Source organism: Sturnira hondurensis, unplaced genomic scaffold (genome assembly GCF_014824575.4).
Source record: "Sturnira hondurensis isolate 20B ecotype Veracruz unplaced genomic scaffold, ASM1482457v3 Scaffold0021214, whole genome shotgun sequence".
In the NCBI taxonomy this organism is placed as follows: domain Eukaryota; kingdom Metazoa; phylum Chordata; class Mammalia; order Chiroptera; family Phyllostomidae; genus Sturnira; species Sturnira hondurensis.
Window position 1 is genome coordinate 11,595,858 of NW_028093845.1, and position 16,951 is coordinate 11,612,808.

Sequence of the window (16,951 nt, forward strand, 5' to 3'; positions counted from 1 at the left end):
ATGATAAAATAGTGATCATGTGTTACGTTTATCTTACCTTTATTTTTAGTGTTTATGTGCATATGTTTCAGGAAATGAGCAGTCTTACAGTCTCCTTTCTTCCCCTCACCCCCACCCACTTTAAGCAACAATCGTCTTTCCGGTGAGGTTCTCAAAGGAGTAACCTGTGAGAGTTCTCCAAAGTCTCCGGAAGCGACTAGAACAGCCTCTGAAAAGAGACAGCACACGCCCTCACATTGCAGGGAACGGAATGTGCAAGATCCCGTGCCAAAGGAATCACCGAAGTCTTGGTTTTTTGACAGCCGATCCAAGTCTTTCCCATCCCCACATCCAGTTCGCTATTTTGATAACTCGGGTTTAGGCCTTTGTCCAGGTGAGTGAATATGTAGTGGTTACTTGAAATCAGGGGTAGATAACCGGAAGTTAGTATGTTGGTCCCAAAGGTCAGGTTTCGATGAGAAAAGAAGTAGGTGAGCAAGTGACAGGGCACGGACTTCATTTGCTGTCTCTCTCTGAGTTTGTCCAAAGCATGGCACTTAGGTCCAGGCGCTTTCTACCCCAAGTGAACGCTTTAGTCTGCCCCTTAGACCCTCAAGCTTTTCCCAAGGAGAGAAAAGCAACTCTCCCCAGGACATAAGGACACTACCCTCTAAACAAAACTTTTACTGAAAAAGACTAGTTCTCATCAATTCAATGGGGCAGTATTCCCAATAGCATTATAGACTTGTATCATTTATTTATTCATTCATTCATTCAAAAACCAATTTTTTGACCAACTGTGTGTCACATATTAGACCCCGATGGTGCACTGATGAGCAAAACCAGACACGGTGCCTGCCCTACCAGAGCTTACAGTCTAATCAGAAATACAGCTGATAATCAGGTAGTCTAAAAACAGTAAAATTCTAGAATGCAAAAGCCTTTCAGGCTTACTGATGGGTTGTTATTCCGGGAATATTAAGGGAACTGAGGTGTGAGAGATGAATTGAATTAGCTTAGCAAAGAGGGAGGGAGAAGCATTCACGCAGGTCGAACGTAACAGCCGAGCCGGGGCAAGGTTGCATGGAACATGGTGTGGCTGGAGCGCTGTGAGCACAGGCCTCTGGGAAGTCAGGGAAGCGAGGGAGGAAAGAGCGGAGCCTGTGGGGCTTTGTAGAACGTACAAAGGAGTTCCTACTTATTCTTTCTTCTTCCTGACAGCATGTAGAGAGAGCCTTTGAGAGATTTTAGACAACAGCAGGGCCACATAATGAGTTAAACATTTTAAAAACATTACCTCCTGTGTGAAGTAACCAACAAAATAGTAAGAGCAAGAGTTTGTAACAGTTGCCAAAACCAGAGTGACAGTAGGGTGGACTTGGGCAGGTGCAGAGAGATGGAGAGAAGTAGCCGGGAGAGATTTGGGAGTGGAATCAGCAGCACTGGGCATCTGACTGGACGAAGTGGAGCGGTGGGCAGTGTCAGCGGTCAGCCCAGCCCTGCAGGGTGCTGCACACAGGTGGGATCCTTGTGGGGGAGTTCTGCAATGTCGTGTGGCTTGCAGTCTTTCCCACCAAGTGCTCCAGGTGTGCACGGCGGCGCTCTTGGTGACAGTGTCTGCCTGGCTGAAATACCCTATTACACACGCAGCTATAGACGTCTAAAGCAACAAAATTGTACACTAAGAAGGACACTTGCCAACCTGTCTTAGAGCCCTGACCAAAGGTCGCCAGGGTTTGTGAGAGCTCCACTTTGTGACAAAGAAGAAATCAGTGTGTTCTCATCAATGACACATTAAAATTGGACCAAGGCAGCAGTGTGAAAAGTGCTCTTGGAAGTATTGCCAGGCAAAAAACCATTCAGAAACTTCTTTAACCATCCCCTTGGTAGAATACTATTTAACAAATCTTTAAGGACCTTTGGTTAGCTAGTATTACTGTATGCATACACACCATTTTAGAAGAGTTTTGAAAAACTGACAAACCTTTATAATCACCATTTATATTTTAGTTGATAGTGCCTGAAGCACAGGCGTAATATGAATTAATCCAGCCACAAATAAAACTGTTCAAGTCTGTTTATTGATATGTGAATCTGTCTGGTACTACTTCTCAGTGAAATGAACAAGAGTAGGCTGGAGGAATACATAAATCAATAAACTGACCAATTCACAATTAAAGGGCATACTCCCAACTTCAATTAGTAAAATATCAGTCTAAAAAACCTTTCAGTCTTTAATTTTAATTATAAAAGGTGATTTAATTATCTCAAGAACTTAATTGGCAAGACCAGTTATGCTAACTTTAGCGTTGACCCTTGTACAGTGGGTGGGGGCAGCAGTGCTGACCGCCCTACACGTGCGAAAATCCACAGGTAACTTTAGGCTCCTTCAGATATTCAGCTGCCAATAGCCTGATGTGGACTGGAAGCCTTACTGATAACATAAAGAATCAATTAACCCATTTTAGATGTATTATATACTGTATTCTTAAAGTAAGGTAGAGAAAAGCAAATGTTAAGACAATCATAAGGAAGAGAAAATAATTTATCATATTTACTGAAAAAAATTCACACCTAAGTGTTTCTGTGCAGTTCAAACCTGTTGTTCAGGGGTCACCTGTGCTTTTATAAATATAATAATTCGAATGTATATTGTTAATAAACAAATAGATGCAGCTGAAGTCCTTTTAAAGGCTAAAAGTTTTCCAAAAATGTCTAAATATTATCTAAAATGCATACTATTTTAGCACACCATTTTTCTTCTAAAAATGGCACAAAAGCCAAACTCAATCCATGTTTGGTTTACTTTGTATCTCAAATTTATAAATTCAAGTAAGACTGCATCACATCTTGGTTTTATGTACAACATAGTGCTTCACGCAGTTCATTTTCCAAGAACACAGGTGTAAACTTCCCTGTCTCTGGTGCAGTGGTCTTTGTATGTATTTTTAATAAGGTTGCTTTGTTCTCTCTGCAGAAGAGCCACCTGCTGGAGCAGAGAATGTGGTTCCTCGGTCGAGTTCTTGTCAGACCTTCTCGGAAAAAGACCTGCCCGAGTGCAAGATTCAGTAGGGTCCTGCTCCATCACTTTGCTGAGGCCCAGCATTCCTGGGTTGTTACTTTATGTGTCCAGCCCTGGCAATTATGTCACAGTCCAACTTAATTCAGTTTTACTTTTGCCACTAGAATTGGAAGGTGAAGGGACAGGAGATGAATGTGTCCTCATCATTTAGAATGGTGATAGCAGTGTGGTCCTGAACGTGGTAATATTTCGGAAGCTGAACTGTCATATTTATTTATATATTTTTTGAAGAATAAAGTTACTGAAGGAAATTTCTAATCTAAATTGTATCCATTTTTATTACTGTAAATGTATCAACATGTGACTTAAGAGAATTATAACTCCTTGTTTAGTACCTTAAGCATTCAATAAATATTTTATTAGTACTGAATCACGACTCCTGTAACGTGAATAGTCCTTCAGGGGGTACCCAGGGTGGAGCTGGTTCTCCTCTTTGTTGACACACAGAGTTTTGCTCTGAAAATACACACACGCTTTCTGGGTTTAAGTTGTTGTGGGGAAACAAGTACTATGACCTTTCATTTCTAGTCTTAGTCTTCCTTTTGCCGTAGTCACTACAAAAGCTCTTTTCTGTTTCCCGCCCGCCCCACTCACTGTACGAGCGCTCTAAACTGGTTGGTTTGTTACTGAAACTCCTGCTCTCTGGTTCTTCATGCTCAGCCAAAAGAACTTCATATGTCCTTTATTTTACCTTCTCATTTTAGACATAAGGAAACAGCACCAGAGTTTCCACCAAAATAAAGTGTTCCAACCCTGGGACCCCACATGAGTAAGGCGCCTATGAGTGGCTTCGTGCAGTCTACAGCCCCCCCAGAATTGTGCTACCTTCTGTGTGGACTCGTTTTTCAAGGATGTTCAGGGTCCTGCTTTCCTTTATCATATTCTCAACGGGCTCTATAACTCTGCAAGAGGTCAAGAACCATTTTTAGAGAGAATCTGACATATCACATGCCTGAAAAAATCACATAAAACAGGAAGTTACGTAAAGTTCAGAACAGGATTGGTCATTTTAAGGCATTCTTGGCTTTTTGATAAGACTCATTCAAGAAGAAATTATGAATGGCATGAGCTTTCATTTTTAGTCTGTGTATTGGATATTTCCCGTTAGCATAGTGTCATAGGAATTCCCTAGGGCTCAGGAGAAATTGTGTCTTGCTAAAAGCCTCTCCCCCAGGAGTGCCTGTACCTCAGGAGCGTTTCTCCTTTCCACCCTTCCCCAAACAGGACATGGTAACGGAGCTGCGGATTTGATTCTTCGCCATACCTGTCCCTCTGTTGAACAACAGTAATGCAAAGTAGTAGGGAAGTACCTCTGGGTAACAAAACTACCTGAAGGCCATGAAAACTGTAATCAGTCATCAGGTATCCAATCTAGTAGAAAGTTGCTTAACTCTTGAGTTGGACGTCCCTCTCCTCCCTCAGCGTACTGTTGTGCGTGGTTTGGTCCACTTGCTCGTGTCACCGAAGTACCTCAGGCTCTTCACGTTTTTTCCTTTTTTCTTCTCTGGATAATTTCAAATGACCTGTCTTCAACTCTGTCGATTCTTCTGCTTGACCAAGTCTGCCATGAGTCCCTCTCGTGTATTTTTTCTGTTTCCTCAGCTCCAGAATTTCTCTTTGGTTCTTTTTTTGTAGTTTCTGTCTCTTTGTTGCTGCTCTGACTTTGTTTATGCTTTATTTGCCAGGTTTCACCAAGTTGTCTGTGTTCTCGTCTATGTCATTGAGCTTCTTTAAAACTTATTTTGAATTCTTCATCAGGCAATTCAGAGATCACCGTTTCTTTGGAGTTTGTTTCTGGAGATTTATTTCATTCCTCTTATTGGGCCACGTTTCTCTGTTTCTTTGTGTGCCTTCTGAGTTTTTGTTGAGTTTTATGCATTCGAAAAAATTAGCTTCTCTTCGATCTACATGGACTGTTTTGTGGAGGGGAAGACCCTCACCATCGGCCCGGTTAGAGACTGGGGTTGGGGGGCGGGCGCGTCTGAAACCTTTTTGGGAGAAGGTTGACTTGTCTGGGCTTGAGTGTGTGACTTACTATTTAGAGAGTTTTTCCAGTTGCTTTTTCAGGGGCTCGTAGCCCCCTGCTCCCTCTGTTGTCTCAGCAGTACTGCTGGTTCTTTGGTGCCGCACAGGGAAGCCACCCCACTCTCCTCTGCTCTCATTGGCCCTAGGCTTCCAAAGTACACTGCTGCCCGTCAGCACCCCAAGTAAAGCAAGGCAGGTACCAGTCCCATGGGCAACCCTCCAAAAAGCTGAAACGCCAGAGACACACTGTTTTTCTCTCTCCCCACTGAGAATCACGCTCCGAGTTGAGCTCTTCCTCCTGGCGGCCAAGCCACCCCAGCCTTGGCCTGGAGCGCTACAGACCCTCTGGCTGCCAAACTGCCAGTTCCAGCCGTGCTCCAAGTGAGGCAAGACGGAAACCAGTCGCTTGGGCAGCCTCCCAAAATGTTGGACTTTGGGTGAACTTCCCCGCCTTCTTCCCCTACTTCCCATGGTAGAGAAATCACGGGGCAGCGGCGGAGCTGTGCTAGTTCCGGGCAGGAGTGGCAGGGACAGTGAGTCAGCCCTTGCCTGTTTCTCTGTGGTTGTTCTCAGCTTTGCCTGTGCCTCGGGTACTGCAACTTCTTATCTGATTCTGAAGTTGTCACAAAGGTCTTTTGGTCCATGTATTGTTAAGTTGGTGTCTGTGGGGAAAGAGCTGGAAATTCCCACGCCTCCATCTTCTTGCTCTCTCCCTCAGAATGTCTAAGTCTTATGATCCGAGTTTTAATATCGTGACATACGATTGTGAAGGAACGATGATGAAAATCAGCAATGGGGGCAAAAATGTTGAAAACAATATGGTCAGACAATACTAAATGGCCTGAAAGTAAAGGCAGGCCCAGAAAAGACGAAATATGTTTATTTGTAGGAAACATTTTCTTGAGAGTCTGGCAGAATTATATTCAGGAAACTTTTGAAGAGGCTGCCCTTCACACTCAGCAAATATTAAGTGACCACCTACTATGTGCAGATCATTGGTCTAAGCACCAAAAGGCACTGCCTTTGTGGAAATCATACTGTGTTTAGCAAACAAACGTATCATGTACTTTTAATTTGAGCTGACAGTATGTAACGGTGAATAAGATAAGGACCCTAGCCTTGAAGAAATGTAGTCCACTGACAGTATAGATGGGTAAGCAGATGTCCACAGCACCTTGTGGCTTAAGCTGGTGTGGAGTAAACCTTATCGTTGAAGACCAGTGGATGAAAGGAGGCTGAAGAAAACTGCAGCGAAAAAAGTGTCCGACTTGGCCTGAATTAGAAATTCCTCACACCCATTAAAAGTCTATTCCGTTTACACCATGGAGTACTACTCAGCCATAAAAAAGAAGATGATTTTTTACCCTTTGCAACAGTATGGATGGACCTAGAGAACATTATGCTAAGTGAAATAAGCCAGTCAAAGAAAGACAAATACCATATGATTTCGCTCATATGTGGAATCTAATGAACAAAATGAACTAACAAGAAAAATAGGGGCAGGCACATAGATGGAGAGCCAATGACAGCTCGTGGGGGCATGTCAGAGGATGGAAGGATTGAGTAAAAAGGAATAAGGACTCGAGGACATGGACAACAGTGTGGTGATTGCTGGAGAGATGGGAGTACAAGGGGACTAAATGGGAATGGAAAAATATGAAGATTAAATTTTTTTAAATTCTCAAAAGTCAGAAAGGAAAGCATTGTTAAAGCAAGGGGCACAGTTGAATATCACTACAGGTCACTACGCCCAGCACTAGAAGATACAGTGTGGTAGCGAGGCTCAGTTTTAGCAAAGACCTCACGTGGGTACATGCACAAAATAAGGTCAGGGTTTTAAAATTTTTAAAGGACAGTTTTTGTGATCCATTATAACTGAATTTCTGATCATTATTAACATTTATTAACACATTAGGCTGATGGTCCCACATGCTCAGTCCTTCCTCCTCAAGACATCCTCGAGGTAGATGCTGTGGTTACCTCCGTGTCACAGACGAGAAGACGGGTTTGGGAAGTTAAGTGACTTAACTAGCAAGGGAAAGATACAGGACCCACCTTCATCCTTCCAACTCCACCGTGCTTGTTCTTAACCACTATGACGGTTGTGAATACGCTTAGCACTAAGAACAAAAAAAACCTAAAGAAAAAAAGTACTCTGAGATTCATTTTTCTCACATAAGAAGTCCAGGGAAGTTAGTCTAGGACTCTTATCTTGGGGCTGTCTTCAAGGAACCAGGCCCCTTTCCTTGCTGCACTATCGTTAATAGGTGCCTCTGACCTCATGCCAAGTCTCACGGCTCTGTCCCGAGGCATCGTATCTACCTTCCGGGAGGAAAAAGGGGAAAGAGCAAAAGCCAAAAGGCTTTCAGAGAGGCCCCACCTCCGTGAGAGAGAAGCCCTCCGAAATTCCAGATGACATTTCACTGGCAGCCAGCTCTGGCAGCTCAGGAGCCTAGGAATTCAGAGTTGTGCTCTCCGGCTTTTCTAACGTGAAAGGCAGGGCAGGGTGTGTTGGCTGAGTGCTGAGTGAGCCAACTTAAGTGCCACATATGCGAATAACCCACATTCATCCTGACCAACTACATGCCCGATAAAATGGAAGTTATTAAGCCTAGCATAGAGGGTTCACATGACCTGGTGCTTTCTTTTCAATCTGTTCCCTGTAGCCAATCTTGATTGTTTTCTCATCCAACGTGTACTTAGACCGAAGTTTCCCCACCCAGCCTCTCAGTGCAGTCAAGATGGCTGCCTTCTGCCACTAAACATGTATTAGTGTTAGAATAGACTGAGTGTGACAAAATAACCNAGAAGTCCAGGGAAGTTAGTCTAGGACTCTTATCTTGGGGCTGTCTCAAGGAACCAGGCCTCTTTCCTTGCTGCGCTATCGTTAATGGGTGCCTCTGACCTCATGCCAAGTCTCACGGCTCTGTCCCGAGGCATCGTATCTACCTTGCGGGAGAAAAAAGGGGAAAGAGCAAAAGTCAAAAGCCTTTCAGAGAGGCCCCACCTCCGTGAGAGAGAAGCCCTCTGAAATTCCAGATGACGTTTCACTGGCAGCCAGCTCTGGCAGCTCAGGAGCCTAGGAATTCAGAGTTGTGCTCTCCGGCTTTTCTAACGTGAAAGGCAGGGCAGGGTGTGTTGGCTGAGTGCTGAGTGAGCCAATTTAAGTGCCACATATGCGAATAACCCACATTCATCCTGACCAACTACATGCCCGATAAAATGGAAGTTATTAAGCCTAGCATAGAGGGTTCACATGACCTGGTGCTTTCTTTTCAATCTGTTCCCTGTAGCCAATCTTGATTGTTTTCTCATCCAACGTGTACTTAGACCGAAGTTTCCCCACCCAGCCTCTCAGTGCAGTCAAGATGGCTGCCTTCTGCCACTAAACATGTATTAGTGTTAGAATAGACTGAGTGTGACAAAATAACCACAACTATACCTTCCACATGAGAGAATGTTTATTTCCCTCCCTCAAAACAATCTAGGTCAAAGGCCAGGAAGGAAAGCTCCAGTATCTTCAATGACCTGGGCTCCTTCTGTTTTGTTGCTCTGCTATCCTCCATGGGCGATTTCTGGCTCACTCAATCTTGAGTACCCCCAGCACAGCACATAGTAGGTGCAAACAAATGGCAAGAACTAAGAGTGATTACAGCAAAGGAAATGATTTCCACGTTCTGAGTAAGCTATAAAGTGCTTTTCCACTGTGCACCTTCCATTGTACTTGGGCCTGACAATTCTACCAGAGCTCCACTAGATGGCAGCACTTACACAAATACAGTATGTGAAGGTGAGATTCCTCTTAAAACCTAAAGGAACCTGAACTACAATCCCAGCATGCACTGTCAAGCACCTGACTCTCTTCTGCACAAAGTTCTCAAGTCTGTTGCTGGAGGAGGACGCCATCCATTTGCTGCTCTAAAGTAAGAGTTCCTAAAGTATTTTAATGAAACTTTGGACTGGGAAACAGAAGGTTGAATTTTTACATGTTGCTTTGTTCTGCACATTATCTATTTCAGGATTGATTTCAGCAATTAGATCTGTATAAGTAAGGGTGGGTTTTTAGAGAGTTTGAAACTCTGGTGTATTAGTAAGTTTTCCCAAATAGCCAAAGAAGAGGGAATTTTACAGTGTCTTACGTGAACGTTTTTCGTCCTGGTTCATCAAGATAGAGTTCCTGAAAATTCTGTTTGAGTCTCTGTGAGTCGGAAATTACCATCTCGTCTGCAGTATTTAGAGTAGGAAAGGCATCGTGTGTGGTTTCCACATTGGATGTATTGAAAGTTGCCTCATTCTCCACCACAGGCCATGTTTGCACTCATTCTCCCAGATAAATCTGTTTTAGTTTGACGGTGCAGTTTTACCTAATGGTAAGGCTTCGACTCCAAAGTCTGGTCACAGAAAGACAGGGAGAGCAGCTAGGGAAGGGACTAGATAGGGAGCAGAGGGCTGTTTGTGCTTCACAGGTTTTCCGTAAGTGCTTCTCAGGGGGTCAAGGGGAAACTTCAGTCGCCTTCACAGCACCATGTGCTGTAAGTCACTAATAACAATAGTGTGAACTGACAGCCCAGGTTTGTAGGAGGGTAAAGATGATTGGAATCTCTTACTTTCTAAAGTGTATATTGAATATATGTCTTGAACTCTTTTCATCTTTAAAATTAAAATGCATCGCTTGTGTAAGAAGGAAAAAAGTTTGCACTCCACACAGTGCAAACTTGTTGCATTAGAGGTCAGGTAACAACTCAGCTTCTCCATTGTGTAACAAATGTGCACTTAACCAGAGAACAGGCATGGGTTTTGTCAGGGGAAATGGTGGCGTGAGTGAATCAGAGGAGGGAGCTAGGTACGGCTGGGAGGGTCGGCACCAACGGGGCAGGGGCGAGATGCCAGGCTGTGTGGGGGCCTTTGCAGGAGGGTCCCCAAGGCCCGTGGGAGGAGACTTGTGTCTACTAGAAATGCGTCTTCCTTCATGCTCATGCCACTCTCAGGCACTGACCCCCAGGAAGCTGGCTTCAGCACGGATTCAGCATGGGCTTGAGAATACAGGCAGTCTATTGGTCAGTCACCAGTACCCAGAGGGTGCTCGTACCAGCACCAGGAAGCTCAGAGCCCTGGCCCTGCATGGGGTCCGCTGTGTGTATGAGGTCCTGAGAAGAACAACCCAAACCAGGTTCCCTCGAACCTGCAGTCAGGCCTGGGTTTGAATTCATAGCTGGGAAACCCTGGGCAAAGCGCATAATCTCTTTGAAGTTAGTGCACTGGTGACTGGGTCTCATCATCTACCCTTCTCGCTGCCCAGCTCTGTCCTCCACAGTGATCTTTCTAAAATGCATGTCTAATCCTATCACACTCTCCAATAAACCCTTCGGTACCCATTGCCCACGGGAGGAGCTAGCCACTCTTAATGTAGAGGCTTAAATGGAAGCACCCACTGAGTATAGCAAAAAGTCAAGTAGGGCTGAAGAAAACAGAGATAAGGTATAGCCCTGGGTGATGCGGCTCCGTGGATTGAGCTCTGGCCTGCTAACCAAAGGGTTTGATTCCCAGTCGGGGCACATATCTGGGTTGTGGGCCGGGTTCCCAGTAGGGGGCGCACAAAAGGCAACCACACATTGATGTTTCCCTCTCTTTGTCCTTCCTGTCCCCTCTCTCTAAAAATGAATAAATAAAATCTTTTTTAAAAAGGAAGGAATAGATCATGTGAGCCCTCTACACAGACTAGCTAGCTACCTGTACTTTCTCGAGCAGGTAATGGAGCAGAGGGCTTGTTTAGGTTGGTTGTGCATGCACTGTTTAGGTTGGTTCACTCAACACCCACCTAACTCACCACCGCCCACTCTTTTTTTGCCTGGCTGTCTGCACGATGCATCGGGATGAAGCAGCGCAGCCATTCTGTGACTTGGTCAGAGGCACACATTAAAGACAGCAGGGTAAGAGATGTCACCTGGCTCCCTGAAGACAGCATCATTTAATCACCGGCTCTTTACCACCCCCAGCCTCATCACTAGCCATTCCTCACCACAAAATCAACAAGCCAAGCACTGGCCAAATACCTCATGCCCATTCTCTTTCCCTTATGTCAGAATTTCTCAGTCCTCCCTTTTAAAAATGATTAACTGTGTCTGTTGAAGTGTCACTGCTGCAGGCTTAACCTTTAAAAGAGGGCTGACGGCCCTGTGGGTGGAAAGTTTGTCGCAGACCCGGTCCAGCACAGTCTGCCTGTTGTGGCTGGAGACAAGGATCAATGCACAGGCGACAACAATCCCGTGTGGGAAAAGGGAACAGGCAGGACTACTCTCTCAGGGGGAGAGTGCCTATGGTGCCTCGGCCACTCCCTCAAGAGGGGAGCACCCCAACCCTTGCATAGACAGGCTTTTTCTTTGGGTCTTACATCAAAGAAAGATTTATTATCTATTATATAGAATATTATTGTCTACATTTTAGGTACAATCAAGAAAATGAAAATAACGTGCAGAGGGGAATGTCGATAAGCTGATTAGCTCTGTCCTTGGGAGAACTCACACAGGCTTTGGAAGTTACCTTCAAGATAAACAATACACATTGGTTGTTTTAGACCAGGGTGATGGAGTTTTAGCAAGAGCAAGCCGTAACAATCTGTATGCATTTTCTAGGCCTGATTCCCACAGGAAAACTTGGTTTGAAGGTCTGGCTCCTGCCCACCACTTCGCATCCGTAGGTTTTCCATACAGAGCTGAGTCACATTTGCCAGGCCAAGACAAACCGGTTCCCTACAAAAGTTCACATAGCACAAGAGCCAGGAGGCCTGAGTTTAGCTCCGGCTCTGCTATCGACCTGCTCCACGACTTTGCGTGAGCCAGGTCAGTTTCCTCCTCTGTAAAATCAGGGTATTGGTCATAATTTGGTTTTCCAGTTCTTCTGCTCCATGATTCTCTGAGCCCAACCACGACATCTTTGTAAGGGACGAGGAAAAACCATAGACGATTGATAGCGCAAACCCTGACCAGAGCTCACGGGAGAGAAAGCAAGGAGCTCCTGCGTGGTGAGGAGGAGCCACACAGGGCCACCAGGCATCCAGGGCGGTAGGAAGGGTGGTGGCGGTAGTGAAGGGAAGGACTCTACTCCCGCTGGGTCAGCGCCAGAGGCCCTCTTCTTCAGGTTCTGAAGAAATGAAAGGTAGGTTCAAGTCCAATGTCAGCCTCGGTTACCACCTCAGTGGATTCTACTAAATGTTTTTTATATGCAAATCTAGGTATTTAGAGTGAGTATCAGATGTACACTTAAAAGTGTACATTGAGCCATCTGGATGTTACTGCTGGCACAGGACCGTGTGCTCTTGTGTAAGTCATTAAATAAACCTGACTTTAGACTGAACCACAGGTTCCCTGATGGGGCGACTTGATGGGAAGGTCATCATCCTCACCGCCGCTGCTCAAGGGATCGGCCGGGCAGCTGCCTTAGTAAGTCACCATTTCTTGTTTACTCGCTACCTGTTGAAGTGCCGAAGTGTGTGGACAGATTCCACGGTTGACTGATTCTGCTCTGCCGTTTTGTTTTTGGTTTTGTTTCATTGACTCTTGTGCTTCTGTTGTCAAAAGTTACAAAAAGAAAATGTCGCTACTCCTGACCCCAGGCAGATGAAAGAATAAACACCTCCCGTGTTTGTTATGTGACAAATAACAAACCTACAGATAACCTTTGAGTCTGAGAAGGACTTCTCCTCTCAGTTTGTGCCATGTGAACTCACTGCAGGGCCTTCCAGGATTGCACAGCTTTCTGAAATCATGCCAGTTCAGAGAAAGGACTTCAGAGTTAAGCCTGTCGAGTTACCTTCCCCTCCTCACATCATACCCCACACCTGAGCTAATAGCGTGCACTTTAAGCATAATGGCAGGTTACGATTTGTCACTTATGAAAATAGTACTATACTTCAAGAGGAAAAGTGTTAAAATGACCCATTTTCCTCTTATTATTTGGAACATAACAAGAAATGAAATATAGTCAGAACCTGCTCAGAAATGGAATACAGGCTCTCAAGTCACAGAACAGTATTTTGAGTGGTGTTAATAACAACTGTAGTTTTATTAAAACACATCTATTTTCCATTACTTAAAGGGGTAAAGTTAGGTGACAAACACAATATATTTCGTGCTGTCCTAAATAATGATAAAAACAACAATGGGAAGATGAGGTGAGATAGTTTGAAACTCCACATATTTCATTGGGGGGGCGGTGAGTAGCCATGAAAATAGGATAAAGGGGAAAGACTGAATGACTCGCCCTTCGTGAGAGCAGTTTAACCAGTAAACAAAGCGTTTATTTGTGTATTGCGTCTACCAGGCTTTTGCAAGAGAAGGTGCCAAAGTCATAGCCACAGATATCAACGAGTACAAACTGCAGGAACTGGAAAAGTACCCGGGTAAGCAACTCAGCCGCTCGAGCTTGGGAGTCCGAGTCCACAGGGTATTAGAAAGCGACACCCCTCGGGTTCTGAAAGAGAATTCCTCGGCTCCACTGGCCTCCTTTTCAGAGCCGACTCGCTGGCGCCCAAATTCATATCCCGTGAGCCTGCGGACAAAGTCGGCACACCTAAAGGCGTACCCCAAAGCTTAGGTAATGCTTCGATCATCCAACACGTAGAAGGGTTCAGTCCCTAATAAGAAAATTGTACGTGGAAGGTTTGCAGTTTCTTCCTCTGTAGGACAGCGTTCCGCTGCGGCGCCTCCCCCTTCTAGGAGCGGCGCGCCCCACAGCGACACCGTGCGGGCCGCACGGGTCATGTTAGGTTTTCCAGGGTCAGCGTTTAAAAAGGAAAATGAGACAGGTGGAAATTCATTTAAACAAAGATACTGTATTCAACTCCATACACTCAGAAATAATTATTCATGGAATAGTTTACATTCTTTTTTTTTCATACTAAATCTTCGCCGTCCACGAGTATTTTACTCTGGCAGCACACTTGGGTGCAGACTCCCTGCCTTGCTCCGCAGCCGCTCTGGCTAGTGGTTACCACGGGGGAGGCGGCTCTGCCCTAGATCCCGTGTCGTGATCCGAAACCCAGAGAGATCACCCAACGTATGTAGGTGTTTGTCAGCCCTCACTGCACCTCGCTGAGCCCACATCCAACCTCGAATAACTTCACCCGGAGTTACCCTGAAAGAAATACAACAAAGACCTCATTCCCCGGTTGGCCATTTCTCAGAACACACGCGCCAACACAAACAAGGCCATTGAGCTGGTTCACTGAGTTAGACGACGCGGTCATCGTTCCTCCAGCCCAAAGCAGAGCTGTTACGCTGGGGAAGTACAAAGGGGAAAGAGTCTGCCTGACCCTCAATTTCAGTCTTCCCTGCCTTTGTTTATGCATGCTTGTTCTTATCTCCAAAAGAGCATAATAGACCATGTCGGTTTAAAAAAAAAACATAAAAATAATGGTTGTGGCTCTCATTAGAGAACATCTGGATTTTTCTACTCATTAGCTCAGTGCACCTCTCCCAGCCTCCAAGCCGGATCTTTCAAGGCCTCAGGCATTTCATCCCCATCTGACCTCATTTCCTCTTGCACTTTAGGCCAGAAATGCATGATGAGACCCTTGACCAACAGAGTCATTTCAATAAATAATGGGATTGCCATAAAAATAAAACTCACACGTGGAAATCATCTCCTTCCCCACCACACTGCCCTTGCACACTCAGAACTGAGGCTTTCTGTACAAGCGACTCAACCCCCGCAGGAAAGAACGAGCGTTCAGTTATTACTGTTTGCTTACGGAGAAGCATCTAGGGCAGATCATTTACACGTCCCTGGAAATTTTTTACTCGGACAAGACATTCATTAATCAATTCGGAGAATGGAGAGAGGAAGGAAGAGAGAGAGGGGTGTTACTGGGGGGTCCAGTGGAGAGGACTTTAAGATTCCGACTGAGATTCTTTAGATCCTGCTAATGATCAGCAGCCCCGTGTAGCCTAGCCGGGCAGGTCCGCAGTCTCCGCACTCCCAAACAGCTAAGTCTCCAAGGCTAGATGTTTGTTTCTGGATATAGGAAATAGTGCCTTTTGTTTTATTTTTCAGGTATTCAAACGCGGGTTCTTGATGTCACAAAGAAGAAAGAAATCGATCAGTTTGCCAGAGAAGTTGAGAGACTTGATGTTCTCTTTAATGTTGCTGGGTAATTCAGAACTTTTCAATTTCACTCTCCTTGCGGAAAGTTTTCTGTGACTTTCATTAAAATAATGTTGATAATATGGCCAAATTATTCATCATGAAGAACAAGATAGTCCTTGGGAAACATGGCTTGATTTGGGAACAGAATTTTTCTTTCAAGTAGACAGCCGGAGAAGTGACTGATGCCCGCTCAAGACAGCTGGTGCTGATGGGAAGGTGTTGATCTTAAGGCTGGTGACAAACTCACACCAATGGGCTTGTCACTGATGTCCCACTAGGACTTACAAAATAAAGTGAAAAACTGTTTTCCAGCAGAGTGTCTTTAAAACTAAGCATATTTATTATAAGCCAAGAACTCAGTTTATTGAAATGCAGATGTTCCCAATTTTTGGCATAACATTCTACCAAGTCCCTTACGCTGTCCTGAGCTCAGCGTTTCCTATTAAAACACCAAACCGCAGCAGGCAGTTTCGTATCATTGCTGTGTACGCAGCACCAAAGGCACGGTTCCATTCAACTTCCTAGGGTGGCACGAGACGTGAATGACGATGAGACTGGAAGTGGAGCGACTTCCTGTAGATGCAGTGACTGCTAACACTGTGCCCTCTCAGGCATGACAGTTGCCAAGAGTACAGTTGAGGCTGACACAGAAGCTGAGTTGACACATTATGAAAGTCCACTCTTCTTGTGTAGTGTTACATCTGTACTGCTGGGCTGCTGGGAAAATCCTAGAGCCTTCTAATATGTATTTGTGTTTCTTCCTAACCATGCTTCAGAGCCAGGGGGGGCCAGGGGGGGACCTCAGTCTAGCCATAGTTTATCATGTATCATCATATAGTTTATCATGTGCTACAAGGTATAAGAATTAAATCAAACTGACATTTTGTGATGATCTATTTAATAAACAACTTGCTCATCCCTCATATAAGGATATAGGCAGAGCCATGACAATATCAGCTAGAAAAATTAGTTTTTGAGACTTTATTAAATTTTCAGCTAAGTAAAGAGTATAGAAACAGACCCTGTGGTTCTTTCTGTCATTTGATTCCATTGGAAGTACAGTCACAACCAACGATATTGTATCATTAATTACATAATTTTGGTCCAGAGGACAGCAAAATTACTTAGGACTCCAGTTTTTAGATAGATTCCTGAAGGATTTTTGTGAAGTTTATTTAAGGCTTTTGCGTTGTTTTGCTCTGTTTACTCCATGTGTGAGAAGGTACAGTAGAAATGTCACTTTGCTGCCCCAGAGGTTGTTTTCCTCGAAATCTTCGTTTCCCTCGAGAATGTTACATTTGTGCCACCTGGTGGCGCTGTTGCTCCTGAAATAGGAGTCGGGACAGGTTGTTGGATTTAACTTTGTTTTCGATGTTCCTTTGTGCAGTTGGTATAGAGCTTCTTACCTTTGGTGACCCCAAATTCTCACCTTCTTCTTTTAAAAGAAGGATATTGTTTTTATTTATTTTTTTTGAGATTTTATTTATTTATCTTTAGAGGGGAAGGAGAGAGGGAGAGAGACATCAGTGTATGGTTGCCTTTTGTGCGTCCCCTGCTGGTAGTTAGCCTGCAAGGAACCTGCCTGCAGCCCAGGCATGTGCCCTGACTGGGAATCGAACCGCTATCCTCTGGTTCACAGGCCCATGCTCAATCCACTGAGCTATACCAGCCAGGGCTTGAAAGAAGGATATTGTTTTTAAATAAATTTATTTAGCTTAGGTT

General features: G+C 44.7%; 2 protein-coding genes across 4 annotated transcripts in view; both read left to right on the forward strand.

Moving 5' to 3' along the window:
* The window catches only part of CENPE (centromere protein E), a 66,743-nt gene extending 63,315 nt beyond the window's left edge, over nucleotides 1-3,428 (forward strand). For all 3 annotated transcript variants that reach the window (XM_037031912.1, XM_037031915.1, XM_037031913.1), the window contains 2 exons: nucleotides 120-373; nucleotides 2,957-3,428. In XM_037031912.1, coding sequence (XP_036887807.1) covers nucleotides 120-373; nucleotides 2,957-3,051 — 349 coding nt within the window. In that variant the 3' untranslated portion in view covers nucleotides 3,052-3,428. The remainder of the gene's footprint in view (nucleotides 1-119; nucleotides 374-2,956) is intronic.
* Nucleotides 3,429-8,934: 5,506 nt separating this feature from the next.
* BDH2 (3-hydroxybutyrate dehydrogenase 2) overlaps nucleotides 8,935-16,951 on the forward strand; it is a 29,356-nt gene continuing 21,339 nt past the window's right edge. The window contains exons 1-4 of the mRNA XM_037031966.1: nucleotides 8,935-9,009; nucleotides 12,446-12,525; nucleotides 13,406-13,484; nucleotides 15,137-15,233. Coding sequence (XP_036887861.1) covers nucleotides 12,454-12,525; nucleotides 13,406-13,484; nucleotides 15,137-15,233 — 248 coding nt within the window. The 5' untranslated portion in view covers nucleotides 8,935-9,009; nucleotides 12,446-12,453. The remainder of the gene's footprint in view (nucleotides 9,010-12,445; nucleotides 12,526-13,405; nucleotides 13,485-15,136; nucleotides 15,234-16,951) is intronic.